The sequence below is a fragment of the Camponotus vicinus genome, unplaced genomic scaffold (genome assembly GCF_025532165.1).
Source record: "Camponotus vicinus isolate PSW18456_S1 unplaced genomic scaffold, iyCamVici1.0 SCAF_14, whole genome shotgun sequence".
NCBI classification, from domain to species: Eukaryota; Metazoa; Arthropoda; class Insecta; order Hymenoptera; family Formicidae; genus Camponotus; species Camponotus vicinus.
The window spans coordinates 7,692,884-7,718,530 of NW_028141950.1; the positions used below are offsets into that span (position 1 = coordinate 7,692,884).

The 25,647-nt window shown below is 35.8% G+C and overlaps 1 protein-coding gene across 8 annotated transcripts in view; it reads right to left on the reverse strand.

The window, feature by feature from the left end:
• Positions 1-644: 644 nt before the first annotated feature.
• The window catches only part of Cno (adherens junction formation factor afadin), a 54,334-nt gene continuing 29,331 nt past the window's right edge, over positions 645-25,647 (reverse strand). For 6 of the 8 annotated variants that reach the window (XM_083089087.1, XM_083089089.1, XM_083089088.1 and 3 more), the window contains 20 exons: positions 25,181-25,299; positions 24,377-24,631; positions 23,504-23,783; positions 22,686-23,342; positions 22,344-22,592; positions 21,986-22,126; positions 21,844-21,909; positions 21,355-21,428; positions 21,143-21,261; positions 20,440-20,592; positions 16,801-20,382; positions 13,945-14,043; positions 13,595-13,733; positions 11,854-12,075; positions 9,887-10,861; positions 8,870-8,999; positions 7,914-8,676; positions 7,531-7,790; positions 5,323-5,435; positions 645-5,223 (listed from right to left, as the gene is read on the reverse strand). In XM_083089087.1, the coding sequence (XP_082945213.1) occupies positions 4,944-5,223; positions 5,323-5,435; positions 7,531-7,790; positions 7,914-8,676; positions 8,870-8,999; positions 9,887-10,861; positions 11,854-12,075; positions 13,595-13,733; positions 13,945-14,043; positions 16,801-20,382; positions 20,440-20,592; positions 21,143-21,261; positions 21,355-21,428; positions 21,844-21,909; positions 21,986-22,126; positions 22,344-22,592; positions 22,686-23,342; positions 23,504-23,783; positions 24,377-24,631; positions 25,181-25,299 (8,676 nt within the window). In that variant the 3' untranslated portion in view covers positions 645-4,943. The remainder of the gene's footprint in view (positions 5,224-5,322; positions 5,436-7,530; positions 7,791-7,913; positions 8,677-8,869; positions 9,000-9,886; positions 10,862-11,853; positions 12,076-13,594; positions 13,734-13,944; positions 14,044-16,800; positions 20,383-20,439; positions 20,593-21,142; positions 21,262-21,354; positions 21,429-21,843; positions 21,910-21,985; positions 22,127-22,343; positions 22,593-22,685; positions 23,343-23,503; positions 23,784-24,376; positions 24,632-25,180; positions 25,300-25,647) is intronic. The other 2 variants (XM_083089090.1, XM_083089093.1) reach the window with 2 other exon arrangements.

The following is a 25,647-nucleotide window of genomic DNA, read 5'->3' on the forward strand; positions in this document are numbered from 1 at the left end:
GTAACAGTTAGCCACATTATTGAGTGGGAAATTATAAGTAACAGTTATATAACTATTACTTATAATTTCCCACTCAACAATATTGCTGTTACATAACATATAACAGTTATTATAACTGTTATATGTTATGTAACAGTTATATAACAGTTACATGTTATGTAACCGTTATATTGTTGAGTGGGAAATTACAACTAACAATTATATAAATGTTATTTGCTGAGAAATGTTTCAAAAACATTACTTCAAATATTTCTAAATATTATTTTAATTTATTTATTAATAGTAAATTCAATATAGTTGCAATAATTTTGTTACAAATTTTATATTAAGGATAATATTAACTCCAGCAAACACCAAATAACATTTATATAACTATTAGTTATAATTTCCCACTCAACAAAATAACTGTTACATGTTATGTAACAGTTATATAACAATTATATAAATGTTATTTGGTGTTTGCTGGGACGTAATAAAATCCCTGATAAATCCAAATTTTCTCAATATTAATAATATTCATGTTTCTCCTAGATTCATTAAAAAAAATTAGTCGAAGTTGCCGTAAACAATATTTCTAGTATTTCGCAGATGTGTGGATATGAAGAAAAATTGCGAGGAAGATGAAGGAAGAAGACGTCGAGACGTTGAATACAGCTGACATATATTTTCCGTCGTATATCATATTTCGCTAATAACATTACATGATACAATAATTAAAAAATATACTATACTTTGCGAAATTAGACAGTCGGTACTATAAGTAAAATATAGTATTAATATTAATAACATTCGCGCGTGACGGTAAAATTGTTTCTCGGCGATCCATCGATGCATCGTCGCTCTTTTTATCTCCTCTCTCTCTCTCTCTCTCTCTCTTTCTTTCTCTTTTTCCTACAATGATGAAAACAGTTTTACAAAATATAGTGCAAATATTATACGCTCACCCTATACATAACAAGAAGGAGAAGTCCCTTCGATCATCTCGTTTCTCTCTCTCTCTCGCTCTCTCTCTCTCTCTCTCTTTTTCTCATCTACTACATTTGATTAATGAGTTTGACGCGAATACATTTCAATACTCTTCTCTGTCAATAGTAATTAATTCCTATTAATATATCGAGTCATGATTTCTCATGATGATGAACCATGACTCGACATGGCTAATTAAAATTGAAAAGATTTAAGACTACGGACGACGATGGAACCTCGCTCCCGCGTTAATTAGCGTTAACTGCTTAAAAAACGGAAATTCGTTGTGGTCACGAGCAAAATCATTCGTCGCATGACAGCATGTCACAAGCTGCTTAGTATTATCACTATCGTTCCAAACTGGAGGAATGGATGTATAAGGCCGGAATAATCCCAGGAAACACCAAGTGACATTTATATAATTGTTAGTTGTAATTTCCCACTCAACAATATCTGTTACATAACATGTAACTGTTATATAACTGTTACATAACCTGTAACTGTTATATAACTGTTACACAACCTGTAACTGTTATATGTTATGTAACAGTTATATAACTGTATGTTATATAACTGTTACATAACATGTAACAGTTATATTGTTGAGTGAGAAATTATAACTAACAGTTATATAACTGTTTTTTTTTTGTGTTTGCTGGGATAAATCTTGCAGAGGCGCATAAACGATGAAAGTGTACAACAAAATGTAAATCAGATAAAAACGTATTTCTTTTACGAATATAAGATTATTGAGGAATCGCCGGAAATCAATCGGAATTCTTTTGAGAAAAAAAATTAGATATTTTATTTAAATTTAGTGGCATTTTCTCTTGTTTTTGAAAAAAATCAGCAATTGTCTGTGATATTGCAGCAAACACCAAATAACATGTAATTGTTACATAACATATAACTATTATATAACAGTTATATAACATATAACAGTTATATAACACATAACAGTTATATAACACATAACAGTTATATAACTGTTATATGTTATATAACTGTTATATAACAGTTATATGTTATGTAACAGTTATATTGTTGAGTGGGAATTTACAACTAACAGTTATATAACTGTTATTTGGTGTTTGCTGGGTGATATCTTGCATGATACATCGCAAGTCCTCATTTTTTTTTTTACAAATAAAGAATTCAACATAAGTCGAATAATTTGCAAGAGTAGAAATGCGAGTGATTTTTCTTGATATTTGTGTCGATCTTAATATGTTGCATTGTTAGTTATGTGATATTAGCATTACATTCTGTGCATCTCTCTTTCTCTCTTCTGGAAGATAAACTTTATAATATTCACGACTTTAAAAAAAAAATGTAGAGATGTGAATCGTTTTCACAAATTTAAAAATAAAAAGATAAAAAGGAAAAGCCTCCTTGCGATCATTTTTTTTTTTTACTCTGTCGCACAGATTGGACGGCGAGGAATGCAATAAATGTTGCATAATTTCAACAAATTTAGCACGAAGCACTGAGTGAAACGTGAATATTTCTCGGCTCGATCTGCGATCTCGACGATTTCTATCACGCAAAAAATCGGCTAATACCCTCCATTCGTTTCATTTGTACAGAGTTACTCTACATAAGTTGTTCCTTAAAGTCTAATATTGCTACGCTTTGTTCTTCACATTAGATCACTAAGCTCTTTTTGGAATACTGCGTCATCATCCGCAAATACTCTCCAAGTGCGAAAGAGTCTAAGAAGATTTAAGATTCCTCTAACAAATTTAAAGCCTTAGAATTAAACGCGAAGAAAGCTTTCGCGCAGATTTCGCATCCAATGATAACGCATTTTGATCATCACTTAGCGTCGAGAATAATAAAAAAAAATTGCATAGAGTGAGTCATTTAAGATGGTAACTTTCGATCGATCGATAATAATCGTAATTAACTGTAATTCCAAAATTATGTATCCTCAAACTGATATCTTTTAATTTCGTACAGGTGAAAAAAATATCTTGGAAATTATATCTATAATATTATAATATATTGTATGACAGCACATATAAGCAAAAGTGACCTCTCTTGAATGATTTCTAAAAGTAATTAACTCGATAATAAAGATAATGAATTGAAAAAATTAATTCGTTCATTTAAATAATGCCCCAATATTCATTATTTAAATTTCATACAAGACGAATTTTTTTTTTAAATTTATCGCTCAGAATTTATGTTGCATGGCACTCATATATGCAATAAAAAAATAAACATATACGTTAAGTCTGATATACGTTACAACATAAATCTTGTAAAGCGTCTAATAATTTACCTTATATTTGTTTTACATTTATTTTTATCGATGAATTAAAAAGAAAAGACTACAAATCCGTTAGGAAGATTTACAAAAGTAATAAATAAAGTAAACCACGAATATCTCAAATGATTCACTTTACACATTCGTGAAAAATCCTCCGGCAAAACAACGATTTTTTTTTCAACAAACGAATATAATTTCTTCCCACGAGTACTCTATTAATGAAAAATAGAGGACCATCGAAGAATAACACGCAAAAAGAGAACTAAATTTCATTTCTACACCTCTAGATTTGATAAAACGTCGATATATATATAATCAAGAATTCTAGCATTTATCTCTCTTCCGCATTTAAAAATAAAAATCTCCCATCATAAATCCATTTTGTATCTCTCTTCCACGAAATATCCTATTCACTCTATGAAAGTGGAGTTTTTGTTCGGAAATTCTAAAAAAATAAAGGATTCTATGGAATTTTCAAATTTTCTGGAGAATAGAATTTTCATTCAAGTAGAGTCTCGATTCGAAAACTAAGCTAATGCTGTCTATACTTGTGAAATGCGCATTATATAAATATAAATCTTTTCAACTATCCGCACTCTTTCCTCACGTACACACATACACATACACACTGCTCATCATCCTCTTCTTTTTTTTTTCTATTTCCTAGCTACCTTCACTACATTGTCGTACTTGTTTAAGTGCATAATGGCGTAAGAGTGAGTAAATCGCATAATTTAAATATATATATCTTAAACCTCCGCCTTCCCCCTTCTCCTGCCGAGAGAGATAAATATAAAATTAACGCATACAATAATATATATATCGTGTTGCCCGGCCTACTATTTGTCTCCTTCCTATGTACACTCGCGAGCTTCCCTCGCAAAATGATTCCGCGTCTCACGATAAGCTTATTCAAGTACTCGCGAGCTTTATCCTTACGCCGTACTAGTCTCGACAGAGATTATCAATTACTTTATAATAAGATTAGGTTGGTCCGGAAGTAATCAGGAATATCGGGCTCGTCGCGCACGAGAATCAGCCGAGTGGGAGCTTTTCTTCTCGTCCTCGCGACTGCAACAAATACGCCCGCAACGTTATCATTATGTTATTAATGGTCCTTGTTAACAGAACACACGACTTTTTTTTTTGGTCAAAGAGCTATACAAAATTTCGTTTGTACTTTGACGCTTGTGGAGAATCGCCGGCTGATCGTCGGACTCGTTCTAAACATTTGTAAGCCCCTTCGTTTGTATAAGTAGTACCATTAGTGATAAAAACTAATTAAATTATCGCGTGTGGAAATACAACTATATCCGTTTCTTTGTATGTCTCTTCCCTTCCTTTTTTATCCGGCAAAAAATACAGGACAAAGTATCTGAGACGTTCGGAGGAAACAAGCATAAGGCAGATTATTTTCATGTAGATAGATAAAATGTGAATATAGATATTTCTTTTTCTTCTCTGCTAAGAATTCTCCCAGTCAAATAATTCAATCATTTTTGCGATTAATTGAAGCGTACTTTGTAGAAGAATTAGCGCAGCCTGTCAATACTTCATCGGATCGTGTAAATTTACTTCCTCTTTTATTCATGATATTCGTCGCTTTTTCCTCCAAAGTGTATCCTAGATACTTTGAATATTGAAAACACCACCCTATACACCTGCTTGCTACGGTTCGAAGATAAGAGAACGCAATTTTACTTCATTAGGTCCTATTGTTGTTGGTGTTATTATTGCCGCTGGTGGTATTGTTATTATTATTATTGTTATTGTTGTTGTTGCTGGAATTGAGTGGGCTGCTGATGTTGTCGATCTCGCGTTGAGCCCGCGAAATCTTCACCTTGTCGCGCGGCGTGCCATCTTCGCCGGTTTCCATCGCGAACATCTTCATCTTCTCCTTGAAGCTAAGCTTCTCCGGCACCGCGCCAATTTGCGAATTCTGCTGCTGCTGCTTCTGCTTCTCCAGTCGTTTTTGTCTCGGATCCCTGGAGCAAAAGCGTTCAATAGACTCTTGCACGTCGGAAGAATTGCTTGGGGACTTGGGTCCTTTTCTCAAATTTTACTTAAACACCTCTTAAACTTACTTATACACCTCTTGAGCCCCAATCACTCCAGGAGTAGCGCCAGTAAATGAAGTTCCGGATCCTTCCGGCGTCTTGGGAGATGCCAGTAGATTCTCCGCGTCGTTGATAAAATTCTGAAAGAATAATCGAACGGATTGTAAATATATCAATGCTAGGGGAAAATTATATATATTAATAGCAACATGTATTATAAATATCTCGCGCATAATTTGCATATGCAATTGTCTCTCGGCGAGAATGTAATCTGAGACATCTGAGATTGAAATTATTTAACAATGAAAGATTGAAATATATGTTTTATAATTAATTTAATAAGCTTGTAATTAAAAATTGTTATCAATAGGACGCTAGAAAATCACTACTTGTTCTTGCATCAATTTTAAATTATTATTGAATTAAGAACGTATTATACAGGGTGTCCCATTTTAACTTTCACACTTGAATATCTCGAAATCATGGCGGCTTCGGTGAAAATGTTTTAAACAAAAGTTGTATAATTTTAAGTTGGCCATAAGATGGTGTCATTGGTTTTACCTTGAAAAGTCGTTTGAAGGTCACGTGAAGGTCACGTGAAGGTCACCTCCAACTTTTTAAATGGGACACCCTATATACTTTTGCATATTCTTGTAGCTTGCCTCGAGAGTTTGCCAAAACACTATAATTAAATATTTTTTCATTAAGTACTTTTCGAGTTATGAGGCTTGAAATAACTTCTTAATTTTACATAAACCATAAAATATCTAGTAAAATATTCATTTTTCGATTATCTTACCTTAATACTTTTATGTACAAAATAATGAGAGGAATCAATTGATGTAAGGAAAACAACTATGTTTTTTCTTTACACTAATAGATATTTTATGGTTTATGTAAAATTAAGAAATTATTTCAAGCTTCATAACTCGAAAAGTACTCAATGAAAAAATACTTTATTATAGTGTTTTGGAAAGCTCTCGAGATAAGCTACATGAATAAGTAATAAAAATAGGGGGTTCCATTAAAAAAATTGAAGGTGACCTTCACGTGACCTTCAAACGACTTTTCAAGGTAAAACCAATGACACCATCTTATGGCCCCCTTAAAACCATACAACTTTTGTTTAAAACATTTTCACCGAAACCGCCATGGTTTCGAGATATTCGAGTGTGAAAGTTAAAATGGGACACCCTGTATATATTATTACATCAGAAACCTAATAATCAATATGATGGTTAATCTACAAAATACAGAATAATAGGAAAAAATGCATCAGACTGTTGGATTAAATTCTTGCCAAGAAAAGATCGACTTTAAATGCTTTAAAAGAGCTGGCGCAATTTTTTTGGATAGCAGAATAATGTACGCGTAAAGCAACGATTACAGAAACTAGCATCGATGTACAAGAACATGAGGATAGATAGCACGATGAATGAAGTACGAATAAAAAAATCTAATGAATACATAGCGCACAATACACTCGACTGAGAGATACATATATCTCGCTAGACGATAATGGCTGACAGTCCATGCATCATTAAACATTAGACATTTATAATGACGTAGCAACGATATCTGCTTTGCAAGTTATATCTTACTTGTTTATATGTATATCTGCCATCGTATGCATTTCGAGAGAATATTCAGATTTGTAGTAAATATATATTAACGATGGACAAGTTAACACTTTGAGGAATTAAGTTTGCTTAGTTGATTATCTAAAATACAGGTGGTACATTGGAAGCTGAAGCTATATTTGACTTTGAATAATATAAACGTGTAGAGAAAAATATATATGATTTTATGAATATCTTTTACTTCTCTCGAGAGGATTAATAAAATATGTACATATGACTCTTACGATAATATACAGGGTAAAAAGTCCAGGGTAAAAATGGGAGATTTCATTTAAGAAATTCAATTTGACCTTTTCCTGACTTTGGCGAAGCCTCTCAAGGTCGAACTGATAAGATCGATAACTAGATCTCTTTAAACCCTACAACTTTTACATGAAACATTTTTTTCTAAAATGTCTTGTTTTCGAGATATTTGGTCCGGGATTTTTCACTCATCCTGTATAAATTCTGAAATATTGTAAAGAAAACACGAAATCGATTTTTGCCGAGGTTCACGACTCAATTATGTGAATACAAAACAAACTAGAATAAAGAAGAAATAAATTAACAGATAAATAAATTAAAAAAATGTCATACAAAGAAAACAATGACTCACGTTAGGATCTTCTCTAATAATGTCCATTGACATCGATGGTGGATTTGATGTCCCGGACGACATATTGCGCAGCATAGACTCGCTATTTGCATTCGAATCATGAAAAGAGACCCTTTTCATTGATGCTGGCTGTTGAGAAGTGGGAGGTAGATTGGATGCGGTCGAGCCGTTTGACCTGAGAGCGCTTTGCTGAGACATAACGGCATAACTGGAGCCTCGTTCTGGCGGTGGAGGCGCGTCGTTTACGCTATTTTGCGATTCTAAAATAGAGAAATGACTGGATAAATATTCCAAAATATTTTTTGGTGAAGAATGTAATCTATAAAGTGACCTCACAATCTATGAAAGCCTTAAAAGTATAGCTTCATATTTAATTTACTAACGCATAGAAACGTTGGGTCCATTGATAATCAGGTTGTCCAAGCGTAGCATGCTCGGGTGCAGCTGGCTTCTTGGATGCTGGCTCTGCTGATATGTTTGCTGCTGTGGCGAGAGCAGCTCCTCCTGTTTCTTCTGACTCTCCTCGAATTCAGCCTGTTTCCGTTTCACCTCATCTATTCTTCGTTGTAATTCCCTTTCTTCCATGGAGTGCGACATGGGATACGGCTTCTGACTGGAACCGAAATGGCTGGAAAGAGACGTGCTGTAATTGGGCGATGCGTGCTCCTCGCTCTGACCCGTCGGTTGCTGCTGACTCGGTTGCATGTGCAAGCTGCTGTTCTCTTGACCGAGGCTACTCATCCCGACGTTTTGAGACGCCGCTTGATTGGGCAGAATATGAGAGTGGCTGCTGGCGACAGATTGGCTACCAATGGGCTGAAGAGGCAGACCACCTCTTATAGACTGATTGCCTGTGTTTGTTCTCGATAAGGTTGGAAGCTGCTGGGTCCCTTGGGCAGTTCTCTCCTGACTGGCCGCCATCCTTAATAAGCCTTGAACGCGTTGCGCACTCTCATTATCCAGATCGTTACTTTCTTCATCGTCATCTTGATTCGCGACTTCCTCTGCTCGTTTCTGGAAATCTCTCTCCAGTTGGAGCGCCCGTAGCTGCTCTTCCTGCTGCTGCGTTCGATGCGTCAACGCGCTTAACTCGGCGATTTGCTGATCTCGCCATTGTCGGGCAGCTTCTCTTCTACGAGCTTGTTCCTAAAGGATAATCAGCAATGTCAAGTAACGCTAGTTTAATATTAAACTATTCTTTAAAATTATAAACTATCAATACTACAAGATTATTAGACATTTAGCGATAAAATGAAGATTTCAAACTTTGTTCATGTAATCATTACTGTTATTTTCTTCATTATTGCTATCAATTTATTTTCGCTATTAATCTCATTACTTTTTCCCTTTCTTCTCGTTGCCAGGGGTTAGTCGCGCTGTACTGATATTGACGCGGTTGCTGCATAGCGTTGATTCCTCCCGCAGGATAGTAACTACCCCGTGGTGGATCTTGCATGCTCGCGGTGTACCTGAAAGAAGAGATTTTCTTCTATTATAGGGAACTGAATTTACCGTACCCAGCAAACACCAAGTAACATTTATATAATTGTTAGTTGTAATTTCCCACTCGACAATATAACTGTTACATAACATGTAACTGTTATATAACTGTTACATAACATATAACAATTACATGTTATGTAACAATTAGCAATATTGTTGAGTGGAAAATTATAAGTAACAGTTATATAACTATTACTTATAATTTCCCACTCAACAATATTGCTAACTGTTACATAACATATAACAGTTATGTAACAGTTATATGTTATGTAACAGTTATATAACAGTTACATGTTATGTAACAGCAATATTATTGAGTGGGAAATTATAAGTAACAGTTATATAACTATTACTTATAATTTCCCACTCAACAATATTGCTAACTGTTACATAACATATAACAGTTATATAACTGTTATGTTATGTAACAGTTATATAACAGTTACATGTTATATAACAGTTAGCAATATTGTTGAGTGGGAAATTATAAGTAACAGTTATATAACTATTACTTATAATTTCTCACTCAACAATATTGCTGTGACATAACATATAACAGTTATATAACTGTTGTATGTTATGTAACAGTTATATAACAGTTACAATAATGTTATGTAACAGTTAGCAATATTATTGAGTGGGAAATTATAAGTAACAGTTATATAACTATTACTTATAATTTCCCACTCAACAATATTGCTGTTACATAACATATAACAGTTATATAACTGTTATATGTTATGTAACAGTTATATAACAGTTACATGTTATGTAACAGTTATATTGTTGAGTGGGAAATTACAACTTGTTAGTGATCATACGACGAAGGATGCATCAAGACACACATACACACCTCGTGTCAGCTTGCTTGTACAGAGGATGCGTCGAGGTGCTCGGCGGCGGTGGTGGCGGGCTCTCGTTAAACGTGTTGTCAGATGGCAGAGCCGGCCTGTTCGGCAGAGTTTCCGAGGTCGTCATAGAATGACCCTCCCCGTTTTGCGGTCGACCGACGACCCCGTCACTCGTGTACTGATCGACGCGCTGCTCCAAGTTGCCATTCGGGTAAATCGAGCTATTCTGCGAACCGATGAAGTGTCGGTTCTGCTCGGTGTACGACCTCGCCTCCTGGTTGTTCGAGTCTCGAGCGCCGAGCAGGTTCTCACCGGGCATCGGATGGTGGCCCCGAACGATTGGCGCCTCATTCTTCGGCTTGGGCATCATCGGACCGTACTGGCCAGCAGCGGGCACCGGATTTCGGTTGGGGTACTGATTGTACTGGCCGTACTGCGCGCTGTTGTACTGAGTATACTGGGTGTCCGAGTAATTGTAACCGGGCGCGTTTTGCCTCGCGACGTAGCCGGGGTTCGCGCCCAGGCTTGACGTGGAGCCGAGCGGCGTTCGCGGCGAGCGAACGTTCATCAGGGTATTATTCGAAGCCTGCTGAGCTGGAGGCGCGGCCACTCGAGTGCCCATGTTGTACATCGCCGCTGGCGGTCTATGTTGATTCAACATCTGCGCGCCGCCGCCTCGTAGCTCGCGCCGACGAACCTCCTCCTGCATCTCCTGCATCTTCGCCTCCTGACGAATTATGTCGCGCGAGGACTGGGAACGCGGCGGAGGCGGGCCGCCAGTCTGCTGCTGCATCTGCTGATTACCGATCGCCGAGTAGCCCTGTTGCTGCTGCTGCTGCTGGCCTTGAGGTTGGGGGACGTACGCGGACGTCGGACGCTCCCGGAGGTGGGTGCCACTGGTCTCCAGAGTGCCAGATGGTCGGTTCAACGAGTTCTGCGAGCCTCTCAGGGAACTCTTTTGAATTGGCTGAGGGTTTCTGTAAAAGGCGTGATAATAATAAACGTGAAGATTATTTAAAATAGAGTTACTTAAGAATAGAAGAGCGTCTACTCAAATTTCTTTAAAAATATTTCTTGATCTTTCAGGTATTTTTATTCAAAATTCTAGATAAATAGAATATTTTCAAAATTTGTTTTTAATTTTCTAGGATAAAATTTTTTACCGTTTCCATTTTCTAAGGTTTTTTACTCGTGCAAAGGAAAAAGATCAGAATCGTTTAAGTTTCTAGCGCCAGATTTGCAATTTATTGAAAAAGAAAACTGAATAGCTCTCTGAATATTAAGATAGACATTTTTTATCATAATATTTTCATTTATTTGTCAAAAAATTACAATAAAGAATATGTACTGCATATTTAAAATTTTTTAAAGATATTAAACAGAGATAAATATATATTTACAATTTATTTTAGGCTTCTTAAAGATAATTTATTGAGGTTGGAAAAATTATTTTATTATTTTTTCTCAATTATCTTTTTTTCCAAAATATATTTATAATTATTAAACAAAAAGAAAAATTGAAAGATATTTGAAATCTCTGAAAAATAATGTACACATTTATAGCCATTGGTAAAATTAATTATTTTCATGAAACGATCTGATACTAAAACTTAATACATATCAATATATTTAAAAGGTATATAATTAAAATTCTTGGCTTATTGCTTACGATAAGAGCAAAATTATCAAAAAAAAAATTTTTTTTTAAATCTCTGAGTCAATAAAATTCCATGAAAATTCTCTGATTTTTCAAGATACAAAAAATCTCTCAAAATTCGAAATTTTTCAGAAAATAATAAATCTATTATAAAATTCTTCTATACGCACAATAACATTTTTTTTATACGCATATCTAATCAAATATGTAAATGAAATGAAAATATATAAAAGAAATGGCAAAAAGAATGAAAAACAAAAGAAAATACATGTATGCAATTAAGAATAGAGAGTACGAGTACATATTCTGTACCTGTCGTCCAACTGTTGTGGACTAATTTGTTGCTTCATCGTCGAGTCTTGATTTCGATAAATGCTCAGATTCTGGTAAAATCTCTCCGCTTCTGCATTTTGCATATTCGACGGTACATTCGTATGCGTCGGATTTAAATTGGGCGACGACTGCTGCCTGCTGACCAATCCACTAGGCGGTAAAGTCCCGATTCTCATGGGATCGTGCAAGTTATGACTCGACCTACGCATACATTATTATTATTAATTTTCATTTGCATTAAATATATAATTATTAATTAAATTATATATTCATAATAATATTATTTTAATTTACATGAATTTCAAAATTACATAGCCCACTCTAACTGGCCAAATTTTAATAGGAAAAATTAATTACATGTATTAAGCTTGATTTTATAATTGATAAACTCAAAAAATTGATCTTTGTAATTATTAAGAATTGTTTTATAATTCCTTAGAAAATAAATATATATATGAAAATTTATTAAAATATATTTAAAAAACTAAGATTATCGAGAGTGGTCTCAATTAATTATCAAACGTCAAAGATGTGATAATAAAATAAATAATAAATTTACATAAATATAAATAATAAATAATAAAAAATAAATTTGACATTATATTAATATAATTAAATTATATATTCCTAATAATATTATTTTAATTTACATGAATTTCAAAATTACATAGCCCACTCTAACTGGCCAAATTTTAATAGGAAAAATTAATTACATGTATTAAGCTTGATTTTATAATTGATAAACTCAAAAAATTGATCTTTGTAATTATTAAGAATTGTTTTATAATTCCTTAGAAAATAAATATATATATGAAAATTTATTAAAATATATTTAAAAAACTAAGATTATCGAGAGTGGTCTCAATTAATTATCAAACGTCAAAGATGTGATAATAAAATAAATAATAAATTTACATAAATATAAATAATAAATAATAAAAAATAAATTTGACATTATATTAATATAATTAAATTATATATTCATAATAATATTATTTTAATTTACATGAATTTCAAAATTACATAGCCCACTCTAACTGGCCAAATTTTAATAGGAAAAATTAATTACATGTATTAAGCTTGATTTTATAATTGATAAACTCAAAAAATTGATCTTTGTAATTATTAAGAATTGTTTTATAATTCCTTAGAAAATAAATATATATATGAAAATTTATTAAAATATATTTAAAAAACTAAGATTATCGAGAGTGGGTCTCAATTAATTATCAAACGTCAAAGATGTGATAATAAAATAAATAATAAATTTACATAAATATAAATAATAAATAATAAAAAATAAATTTGACATTATATTAATATAATTAAATTATATATTCATAATAATATTATTTTAATTTACATGAATTTCAAAATTACATAGTCCCCATTCTAACTGGCCAAATTTTAATAGCAAAAATTAATTACATGTATTAAGCTTGATTTTATAATTGATAAACTCAAAAAATTGATCTTTGTAATTATTAAGAATTGTTTTACAGTTTCTTAGAAAATAAATATATATGATAAATTTATTAAAATATATTTAAAAAACTAAGATTATCGAGAGTGGTCTCAATTAATTATCAAACGTCAAAGATGTGATAATAAAATAAATAATAAATTTACATAAATTTACGTGATAATAAAATAAATAATAAATTTACATAAATTTACATAAATAATAAATAATAAAAAATAAATTTGACATTATATTTACCTGGACCGCAAAGAAGTTGCGCTGGTGATGGTCGCCATGGAAGGTGGTTGAACAGGTGGCGTAACGCTGTTGCTCGAGGAGGCTCTGCTGTATCCTGGGTTGAACACCTCGTGCTGTTGCTTGACCTCGTTGCCCATATCTGAATAAACCCAATTCGCATGTCGAATAAATACATATTCTTTAATGAAAAAATTCTATTCATCAAATTATTACATCCAAGTCTCTCTCCCTCTTCTAACTTATATTTAATCCAACGTTCAGCATGAAACTCGCGAATAAAAAGCTGAGTGATCCGGATACAATTTATGCATGACGCACACACAAAGCTCCTTACGTGTACTCTTACTTACTATGCAATGCTGGTACGGACTTGCTGCTGTGGATTTGCTGAGGAGTAGCGTCGTGTCCAAGCCGCGACGGTAGATCCCGCTCGCTCATGCGACGTGGACCTGCGGGTAGCCCAAGCGGGTACACAAAGAGACGGCTTTGAGTTAATGCATCGGTGAACGCGCAAAAGTGCCGTGGCGCGATATTAAATGACAACTCATGCACATATGGGAGCGAGAAGCAGCGCATTCGTCGAGAATAGAACGCCCTTTTCTGGGGTTGCCAAAGTGTTTCGAGGCGCGAGATACGTCGACATCGACACACTTTGAGAAGGAGAATGTCAGGGTTGGGAAGAGTACCTTGTAAAAGTCACCGATTTTTAAAAGCAACTCCGTTATTTAAAAAGCCACGAGTCGTTACAGGACAATTTTTGTTATTTATTTTTAACATTATTACAAGACCGAGAACAAACACATGAAATTTATATTTTTGAATTTTTTTTTTATTAATATATAACAAAAATGTATATTATTAATATCGCTGTCGATACGAAGCAATATTTTTAAATAATAAATAATAAATATTTAATATTAAAGTAATAATTTTCAATAATAATTTTAAATCTTAATGTTGAACATTTTTTTCAAAAAATATTTTTAAATAAATATTTAATATTAAAGTAATAATTTTCAATAATAATTTCAAATCTTAATGTTGGAGAACATTACTTTCAAAAAATATTTTTAAATAATAAATAATAAGTACTTAATATTAAAGTAATAATTTTAAATCTTAATGTTGGAGAACATTTCTTTCAAAAAATATTTTTAAATAATAAATAATAAATATTTAATATTAAAGTAATAATTTTCAATAATAATTTCAAATCTTAATGTTGGAGAACATTTTTAAGTAATAAATAATAAATATTTAATATTAAAGTAATAATTTTCAATAATAAATTTAAGTCTTAATGTTGGAGAATACTTTTTCAAAAAAATTCTGAAAAAACTTTTTTCCTTATGTTTTTCCAATTATATGAATAAATAAAATCCAATTAATATAAATAAATAAAATAATTAATATAAATAAATAAAATACACTTCCAATTATATAAATAAAAAAATATTATATATCATGTCTGTATTAGAGGGAAATTGTATCATTTTGGAATAAAAATATATTTTATAATTTGCAAAGTGACACTTGGTTCCACTTTTGCACAAGAAAAAAAAGCAAAGCCAGATATTATATAAAATTAATTTAACATAAATTAAATAAAAATGTTTTCTTAATTTTTTCTTTTCATAGAAATTTGTAATTAAAATTGTCTTTTTTTGCATCTTTAATTTTGTGTAATTTAAAAATTCTAACGCTAATTTACGAATCAAATTTGTTTCCAGTATGCAAAAGTTTACAAAAATTATAAATGATCTGGTTTAAGATAAAAATAAAGATTTATTAAAATAAGTTTATTAATTTTTAAAAGAATTTAGTGCTTCTCTCGTGTTTCTATATATGATGTTATATGCCACGTAAATTCGAGAAGTAACTATTGATCGCTATTGGTTACCGAAGTTGCTTTTTATAGACAAAATGTATATTATATAATTTAGATGTTACAAGTAATATTACTTCCCAATCCTCTTAATGTCATATGGCTAAGTGTAAGACTATACTTATGGTCATGACATGCTAAAGCTATATTGTGTGTGTATGAGCAAGAGTTTGCATTTGCATTATATTATTGTTTTATATAAGATGGTCTCTATAAATATTACAAGCTGCTTTCTCGACAATCGAATAATACTTAGATAAAAATAATTTCGAGTGCGTGTTATTAAATATTACAATTAGTCAATATCCAAGAATGATATTTGATTTCATTAGTAGAAGACATTATGTTAGAGTTTAGAGAAAAAAAAGCCACCTTGTATACACATAATATAAATATTAAATAGTATTTATAAACATATATGACACTGCATGCATGTTTGCAATTATATGACTAGTTTGTTTAGTGCAATCAAGTGAATTAAAAATAAAAATAAATGTATGATATTTAAAAAAATACTATTTTGTCGTAATCCATAATTAACATTTTTCTTACTTCAAATTATGTGCGTAAAATTACACGTATTATTGTGTTACTAAAACAATGAAAATATATAAAAATTGTGATAATGTATCATGTCCATGTGTTAAATCCTTTTAGGAAATTAAATCATTTTGGAATTAAAAAAAATCATATTTTATACTTTGCAAAGTGACACTTGATTCCACTTTTGCCTGAAGCAAAGCTAGATATTGTTCAAAAATAACTTAACATAAATTATATACATTAATCGATGCATTTATATCAAAAACTGATCAAATTTCTTGATTCTTAAGAGAATTCTAATTTTATTTAAAAAAAAAGAAAAGAAAAAAGTATATTTTATTTTCGATTTTTTATGATACAATGTTATTAAAAAATGAAAATTACATTGTTTGAGAAATATTACTATTTTAGAACACATTATATGTGGTACATTCAATTTAAACGTGGACTAAAGTTGTTTCAGTCTATGTTTGATTTGAAATATATCCAGTATAATCTCTCTTATAGAAATAATTTGATCAGTTTTTTGACTCGATCGCTCTTTCATCAACTATTACATGCTGTAAAATAACGAGTTGCGAGAATGATTTTCGTGGGGACGCCAAGGAACGTATAAAACAAAAAGGATCTAAACGCGGATCTAAAAAAAATTGCGTGCGACATTGAACCGCCTGGGAATGTCGACTGCCACGTGTTCAGGCAAGGGAGTGCTCGAAGAAAGAAAAATTCGATAACTGAACGCACACCGAATGCATAAACACACGTGGTGGTGGCTTACGCATCGAGCTGATCTCGCGAAAGCTCCAACCGTTCCTCCCCGAATCTTTGGACTTTGGACCTCGCGAAACGTCCAACTCGCTCCGATACTCCCGTTCTTCGACCCCTTGACGTTTCTCGACCCTCGTCTCGCTCCCAACTCGCGACAATTGGAACAAGCTTCCTCTCGGTTGATCGCAGCTCGTGCGAAGCTTCGCGCGAAATCTCTTCCTCAGCGTCCAGTCGGACCTCTGTGCCTCGACCATCTCGCTCGAGTGCCTGCGATTGTTGCGAGATTCCCTCCTCGAGCTCAATTCTTCAAGGGACAGATGACGATTCTCTCGCGTCTCCCTTCCGTTCTCGGAGGCTGATTTATCGCCGAAGAATCTGCCAAGTCTTGCTTGAACTTTAGTGGAATTCGTCGAGTTGTCCTTCTTTCTCGATCCCCTCTTTGGTTTCAGCTCTTCGAGAGAGCGTGGACGGTACCATCGGGTCTTTTCCTTGGGACCCGGTCTGTTACAAGAGGTACGAAGTGAATCGATGTCTTCATTAGGGTCTTTAGAGAATAGATCGGCAGAATCAGATGGGAACTTGCTGTTTAGGATGCTCTCGTAGCTATGTGTCAACTTGGTGGACCCACCGCGAAGGTTGTCTTCTCTGCCAAATCTTGCTTGAACTTTGGCCGAAGTAGAATTCGTCGAGATGTCCTTCTTTCTCGATCCCTTCTCCAGTTTCAGCTCTTCGAGAGAACGTGGACAGTACCATCGGGTCTTTTCCTTGGGACCCGGTCTATTACAAGAGGTACGAAGTGAATCGATGTCTTCATTAGGGTCTTTAGAGAATAGATCGGCAGAATCAGATGGGAACTTGCTGTTTAGGATGCTCTCGTAGCTATGTGTCAACTTGGTGGACCCACCGCGAAGGTTGTCTTCTCTGTCAAATCTTGCTTGAACTTTGGCCGAAGTAGAATTCGTCGAGTTGTCCTTCTTTCTTGATCCCTTCTCCAGTTTCAGCTCTTCGAGAGAACGTGGACGGTACCATCGGGTCTTTTCCTTGGGACCCGGTCTGTTACAAGAGGTACGAAGTGAATCGATGTCTTCATTAGGGTCTTTAGAGAATAGATCGGCAGAATCAGATGGGAACTTGCTGTTTAGGATGCTCTCGTAGCTATGTGTCAACTTGGTGGACCCACCACGAAGGTTGTCTTCTCTGTCAAATCTTGCTTGAACTTTGGCCGAAGTAGAATTCGTCGAGTTGTCCTTCTTTCTTGATCCCTTCTCCAGTTTCAGCTCTTCGAGAGAGCGTGGACGGTACCATCGGGTCTTTTCTTTGGGATCTAGTCTGTTACAAGAGGTACAAAGTGAATCGATGTCTTCATTAGGGTCTTTAGAGAATAGATCGGCAGAATCAAATGGGAACTTGCTGTTTAGGATGCTCTCGTAGCTATGTGTCAACTTGGCGGACTCGCCCCGAAGATTGTCTTCTTTCTCGCAAATTGCAGCATCGATTAGATTATTCTCGCTGCTACAGAGCGATCTGGCGACTCGCACCCGCAGAATATTCAACTTGTTGTTCCCCGAACCTGACGGAAGCATCGACGGACTTTCCGAAGAATTGGAGTTGGAAATTTTAGCGGAAGAGTGACAGATGTCGATGAGCAGGCAAGACTTGGGACGTTTCCTGCAAGATTGATGAGCTTGCGTTCTGATGTCTTCCGAAAACGGGGGATCTTCGGCAATATTCGAGAGCGATAGTACAATGGAAGATGAAGGGGAAGGCGGAGAAGAGGACGACGAGGAGTCGGAAGCTTGCTTCGTTCTTCTGGAGCTATCGTTTGTATCAATCAGCGATGATAATTTCTCTAGAGACGCCGTTGATTGATCCATCAAGTTCAAACTATCCAGATTAGTCTTCGAGGAAGCGGAAGGAACCTGCTTCACGCTTTGCTCTGGTATAAACAAAGGAGCATCAGTGTTATCCAGGTTTGAGAACTGCTCGAGTTGTTTCGCGATCACTTGCTGCTGTTCCAAGGAGAGCCTGGAAGTGCTATCTGTGAGGTTCATCTTTTCCAGTTCATTATCAATGAGAATCTGAGATTTATCACCATCAGTTGCCATATTATCATCTTCAATCTTCGCATCCTTCTTGATGCATATTGGGATCACTTGATCATCTTCTGCTGAAGATGCCAAGCCTGATCTTCCTTTGGTATCAATCATGATTTGATCCTTATTATTATCCATTAAAGGAATCCTGGCAATGGTGACTCGTTTGACACCGTGATGACGAGATTCCTCGATCGCGAGGTCATCATTTCTATCGGCTTCAACATCAACCAAAATGATGCGTTTCCCGACTGGGCGGATTCGAGAGTTCTTTGCCGAATCTCTCGTCAAGTTGGAATCCGATTTGTATTCCTTCTGCGCGATGGGCAGAGATCGCTGCAAAAGTCGCTCGCTGTCCTTTTCCGACAATATGATGTTCGGTTCCGAGACAAACAGACGGGAATCAGTTAATTTGGTGGACTTGAGCTTGATCAAGCCAGCATCGCCAAGTTTCGAAAAGTGTTTCGCTAACGCTGCGACTCTGCCGCACCCTAAACGCACCTCTTCCGGGGACTTCCAGCATTTTTCCGTCTTGGACTCATCGCTGGACCCATCGCTGTTCAGCCCGCTCAGATCGAGATGCAACTCTGGCATTATGGTGTACATCTTGGGAGTGGAAATTCCCTCCTCGACATCTCCGTCGACCCTACTCGACCCGTAATCATCGTTAATTGTGGAGCTAGACTCGTCCGCGCAATCTTCGGAGTTGGAAACATCATCCAACACCTTGTTCTCGCACCGTTCGTCGATGTTTAACATACTATATGTGTTGTTATTCGCGCCTTGAAGCTGCAAGGGGTCTTCTGACTTTGATTCCGACGTGGATTCGATGGGTAATATTCTATTTGTGGACAATAAGCGAGTGTTGGTCGACGAGAAATCGTGATTGCAAGGTAGACTCATCTCAAAATTGGATCGCGGAACATTTAAAGTCTGTCGACTATTGCAATTCACTCTTTTCCGCCTCTGAGAATCTTCAAGATTAGAGTTGCAGTCAGCTTTATCGCAGCATTTGCCACTCGATTCTACCTGGACTCTACATTCTGCGAGATTAGCGTCATCAGTTTGATCGATGTAGGGTATAGCGTCGAAGACGGTCCTATCAAACTTCAGCGGGTGCTCGTAATCACTCTCTGCGTATTCCTGGGGCGGAGAGGTGATCCTCTCGAATGGACTTAAAGCGTCCGCTGAATAATTCAAGCTACTCGTCGCGAGTTCGCCCAATTCTGGGTTACTCTCTTCCTCCTCTACGATCTTATCGTCGCTCACGTCGCTCTCATCCTGATATAAAACGGACGATATCTCGTTGTCGCTCGTGATGGAGATCAGAGGACAGGGCATGCGAGTTCTCGGGAGCCGCGCGGGGGAGACGGTCGGGGTGGAAGGACGTGGGACGTGTTCTCTTTCGTCGACGGGATACGCGCCTCTCTGACGGAAGACGGAGAACGGATCCTGCCGCGCGGAGCGATACTCGTCGAAATCATCGACTCGTGGGAAACCTAGATCGAGTTGATTACGGTAAATGGGCGCCTCGACGCGTCGAGACGGAATCGCACCTGGTTGGATAAAGTCCTGACAACACGCCGCCTGCTGCGGGAAGGACAATAAGTCGCCCATCGAGTGTGACGTGGCTGGCTGACCACCGACAGCCGTCTCCGTTGTTCCTACCGCCGGGTCTAAGAACTCGGACCTCGGCCGAGTTTTATGCGCTGCACGAAACAAGTGGTTAGTCAAGCGTTAGTAAAGCGGGCTCTTTCCGAGCGAAGCGAAGCGGAAGACGTTACTCTGATGGAGATATTCGGACTAATAAACGCCCGTTGTGGCGATTTTGTGGAAAATAAAATCCTGTCAACACGTGTTTTTGAAGCGAAAGGGTAACGAGATCAATCTCGTTGAACAATAATTTATTTTAGCTTAAAACTTTGATTCCTCTTGTAATAGACTCTTGTAATTGCATCATAATTGAGTCTTGTAATGCAAGCTTCTCACGCGATGACTTTCTTAAAATTCTTTATTATTGATATACAAATAAATTATTTATGAGAAAAAAAGATAGGAGACTTGAGTTGATATTTTGTAACATACTACACTATAGATTATGATGTATAAATAGAATCCCTTTCTTCACAGACTTTATCGTCATTTGAAACGTATTGATCAGATAGAGAACCAGATAATAAGGTTTCGATTATTCCTTTCTTACTTCAAGAGCTAAATTGGCATCGAAAATTATAGCATTATTATAAACTTTGCACTTACCTCTTGTCATCACAGGGGAAGGTTGAGATAACAATGTTGCAAGTCCGTGATATATAGCGCCTTGTTTAGCAACTTCCAGTGTCACGATCGGACCAGTACGCACAAGATACTCGGCAGCCCTGTGAAATTTTTATGATATAAAGAGAATTAAATATTTAAAGGATTTATTACACTTTTTTAAGATTAAATATTCCACAGTATCTCTGCCTTACTTTTCTTGCGTAATCCCGACTAGACTTTGACCGTCCACCTTGAGCAATTGATCGCCTGCTGTTAATCTGCCATCCTATGAAAAAATAGGTATACAAAACTAAATTAAAAATCATTTAATGAAATATAAATATTTTATATATCTTGCTGTAAAAAATTTAAATTGAGAGACACGTTCCTCTGGATTATAATTTTTAATTTATTAAAAACGCATTTATAGCCTACCCTAGACTCTACGGGGTTCTCTTAGTCTAAAATATTATAATCAGACTTTTTTCTAATTTATTTTGAAAATAGTCAATTTGATTATTTTTGATATAATAAAAAATTTTATTTTATTTGAAAACGTAATGATAGAAACCCTTCACATCATGGAAATATTTTCAAGTGCAAATATTTTTTTAATGTATGTATACTAAATATTATTTTAAATACAAACTCAAATGAATATTGAGTAAAGTTTTTATTTTGAATAAATAACAATTGCTTACAGCATCAGCAGCGCCACCAGCAACAACGCTTTTGATGTAGATACCTAATCGGTCCTGCCCTGCGCCCTACATAACAAAATTTTAAAAAATCGTATATAATTATAATCAATAGATATGCAAACAAGTGAGTGAAAATACATACTTTTGCCGCCACGATGCTCAAACCCATACCATTAGTACTCTTGTGTAGTTTAATGACATGTATTTCTGGTTGAGCTTGATTTTGGTTGACGTGACTGGTGTAGCCGCCGGATCTGTTGCTCATCGCACTGGGGCTACGCAACTGCAAAGTATAAAAAAAGACTGCGTGTTAACATATGAACACAATGGTTAATTAAACTAGGAATTTTAATAAACTAGGAAAAATTAAATAACAAAATATATAAAAACAAATTTTCATCAGACCATAAAAGCTACAATTTGCTTGTTTATTAAGTTTTCCCCTAAAAGCCGTGCGCATAAATATTATTTTAATTGAAATTATAATGGTAGAAGCTTACATTGTTGTGATGATCTATCATGTAAATGGTCCAGTAGCCACTGCTGGTGGGTTGGGCCGCCATGCGACATAAACCATCTCGTTGCAGAGGTGCTAGAAACTCGGCTAGTCCTGGTGGAACGCCTCTTATTACCTCGCAACTGTAACCATCCTCGGGAAGTAGTAACGCCAATCCTAGGATAGGTTCCTCTTCCAGCCTTATTTCACGACCGTCCGCACGCGCAAGTGTATCCGCGACACTCTCTGCCACCTAACAAAGATTGATCATATATAATGACATCGTTCTTACAATTTTACGATTATTAACAAAGATCAAAATTATAATGTCCTTAAATGCACTCACTCTCACAACATTCTCGATCAATTCGGCAGGTAACCTAGGCTCGTCCGCAGCAGGCTGATACTTTTGTAGTAATGCTCTGACCTGCAGAGAATTCAGTTTGAAACAAGTTGAGCTCAACGTAGCCAGTTCCTCGGCATTGTATTTGGGAGCCTGTAAGAGGTGAGTCGCCTGCATAATCGTCGCCAAGTGGCACTGACTGGCAAGTTCCAGGCCCTGTCTCTCGGCCCAAGTCTCCAGGGCGTTCAGCCTGGCTTTGAGCCTGCGTCCGAACCATCTGACGCACAAGTTCCCGTTGGAAACAAGGGTGTTGAAGGCCGTAGCGTTGATCGCGTGAAACAGATGGCTGAACAATTGTATCGTCAACGCAGCGTTCACCCGGCATCGTCGCAGCAGCGCCATCGTGTTGGAGAAGATCTGCAGTACCCCGGCCTCCTTCGCCGGCTCGTCCGCGTCCGCCATGAACTGCGTCATCGCCGGGGTTAGTTCCAGCGTGACGCAACGCACCAGCGAGCCGAAGGCCGTGTGCACCGCGTCCGCCAGGATGTCCTGCGCCCGCGTGGAAAATGCACCCACGTGCCGGTCGCTCTTCAGCATGTGTAATAGCTCCGAGCCGTTTGCCAGCCAAAAGGCCAAGGACGAGGCGTCCATGTAACGTTCCTGAAAAAATGCAATCTTCCTTGAAAACTCTACTATTCACGTATATTACATATCTACTTGTGTCGTAGGATTTCGGATGTAAATATCCAAACTGTGATGATATGTTTCTAGGTAGATTATTTTCGAGTTTGTTGAAACGGGAGAAAATTATTCGTTGATACCTGGATAACACGTTGAATCATGGTAGCAACGTTTGCTAGCATGACGGTGAGTCGATGCGCCCTTTCTGTAGGTTGCAGTTCAGGTCTGTAGTGCGTGCTGGCGCGATACCTCGCGCTCAGGTAGAGTGTATAAGTTGGTGCCAGCTTGAACTGCGGCGCTGAGGGCTCCACGTCGGTGATGACCGCGTGAAGGAATGTCTCCTCTGTCTCTTCGAGAAACTCCAAAACAGCCGGCAGAATCGGATCCGTGCCTCGCGGCTGCCGATCGTACTGTGAAAGCCTGTCAACAATTGATACGAGTTAATTCTCTGATTTGGATTTAAATTTTCTAATTTTTCTCTTCTTTTCAAAAATAAATAATATAAATAAATAAATAATAATATAATATAAATAATATAATATAAATAAATAATATTAATTCCTAAAAAAAATTAATATATAAATTTGTGTATTATTTTAGTTCTTTTATAAATATAATAATTTTGTAAACATTTATAAATGGATACAAAAAATATTCACAAAGAAATATACTTTATACTTTTTACTGCACATTTAATAATACTTATAATAATTGTATTATTGAACGCATCCTGAAGAACTTGACTGGATTGACAGGCTGTTTTAATGTAACATTAGCAAAGAATTCTAAAAAAAATTTTTAAATAAAAATTAAATTATATTGAAAATTAATTAATTTCCCAAAATTAAGAAAATTAATTTTGTACAAATTACAAATTTTGCTACATGGTTTGCTTCGAACGCAGACTTTATACAGGTCATAATCGTTCGCATTTGGTGTGATCCAAGTATTTTTGTCTAAGTCCAAAGTCGTACAAAGCGTCGTAAACTCGTCATGGACTCGCATTTCACTACCTGTTGCCATCTCTGCTGCTGCTCAGACTGGCCGTCTCCACGTTTCCGTCTAAATCGAACGTGGTCTCGTAATTGTGCGTGGGCTCTGGCGGGTGCGTGGGACTACGAGGACTACGAGCTGCGACGGCGGACTTGGACGGGCTCGATGGGGTCGCGCTCTCTTGGACCTGGTTCGCGGTCTGGCCGTTCAACGTCCCGGATCCCGGGTGAAACTTTTCCGAGCTGACGTCCTGACTGCTTGCGTCCGGCGAGCGTCTGTCGTGACGTGCGCGCGAAGCAAGGATTTGCGACGGGAGAAGCAAACATCGAAGCAAAAATCGAGCCAAAAATAAATATCAATCAACGAAAAATGGCAAAGGAAAGTGTGATAAAAAAATCTATCGGGAAATGAGTTCTCTAACAGCCTAAAGAAAGTATGGAGAACCCTTAATAAAGTATGATGACCAGATTTATCAGAAATTTTTTTAATCTTTTAATTATACTTCAATGTTTACAATATTATCAATAGGTTCATGTGCACTTTTTATTTATAAACAACAGGATATTTGTTAAAAGTGCTCCATACTTGTAGCCCAGATACTTAAATGAAAACTTTAACGTTAACAAAAATTATAATCTAACAAATAAAATCTATTAATATAGCAATTATGGTAACTGATGGTTGTAAATGAGCTAAATGTGTGCATCTAAAATGCATTGGACATAGCTGAATTATACGAATGCTGCAAAACATTCGTGCATCCACATCTATTCTCATCTAATTACACCAAAAACAGAGTACAAGAGTACGAATTTTAAACATACCGATCATAAGCATAGTCAATTTGCTTGTTGGAATCATGTCTCTGTCTAATGCGCTCCTCCGGCGCCGGGTCGATGAATCGAAAAGTATGCATTCTGCCGAATTTGATGACAGCTCCATTCTGTAAAAAAACAATTATAATCAAATTATTTCTTGTCGATTGACACAACTCGAAACATAAATTTGAGTGTTACTTTTTGTACTTATTATTTACAGTTAATTAAGAATCGTTTATATTTAATTAAACAATTAATCAAAAATTACATAAATATACAGGGTGTTTCATTTTAATCTCCCCAGGCGATTAATATGTAACTGTTAATTGCAAATTACATTTTTTTTCTTAAAAAAGACTGTGTTTTCTTTACACTAATTGATTTTGTGCACAAGTATTGAGGTAAGATCATCGAAAAATGATTATTTTATAATTTATGTAAAATTAAGAAATTATTTCGAGCCTCATAACTCG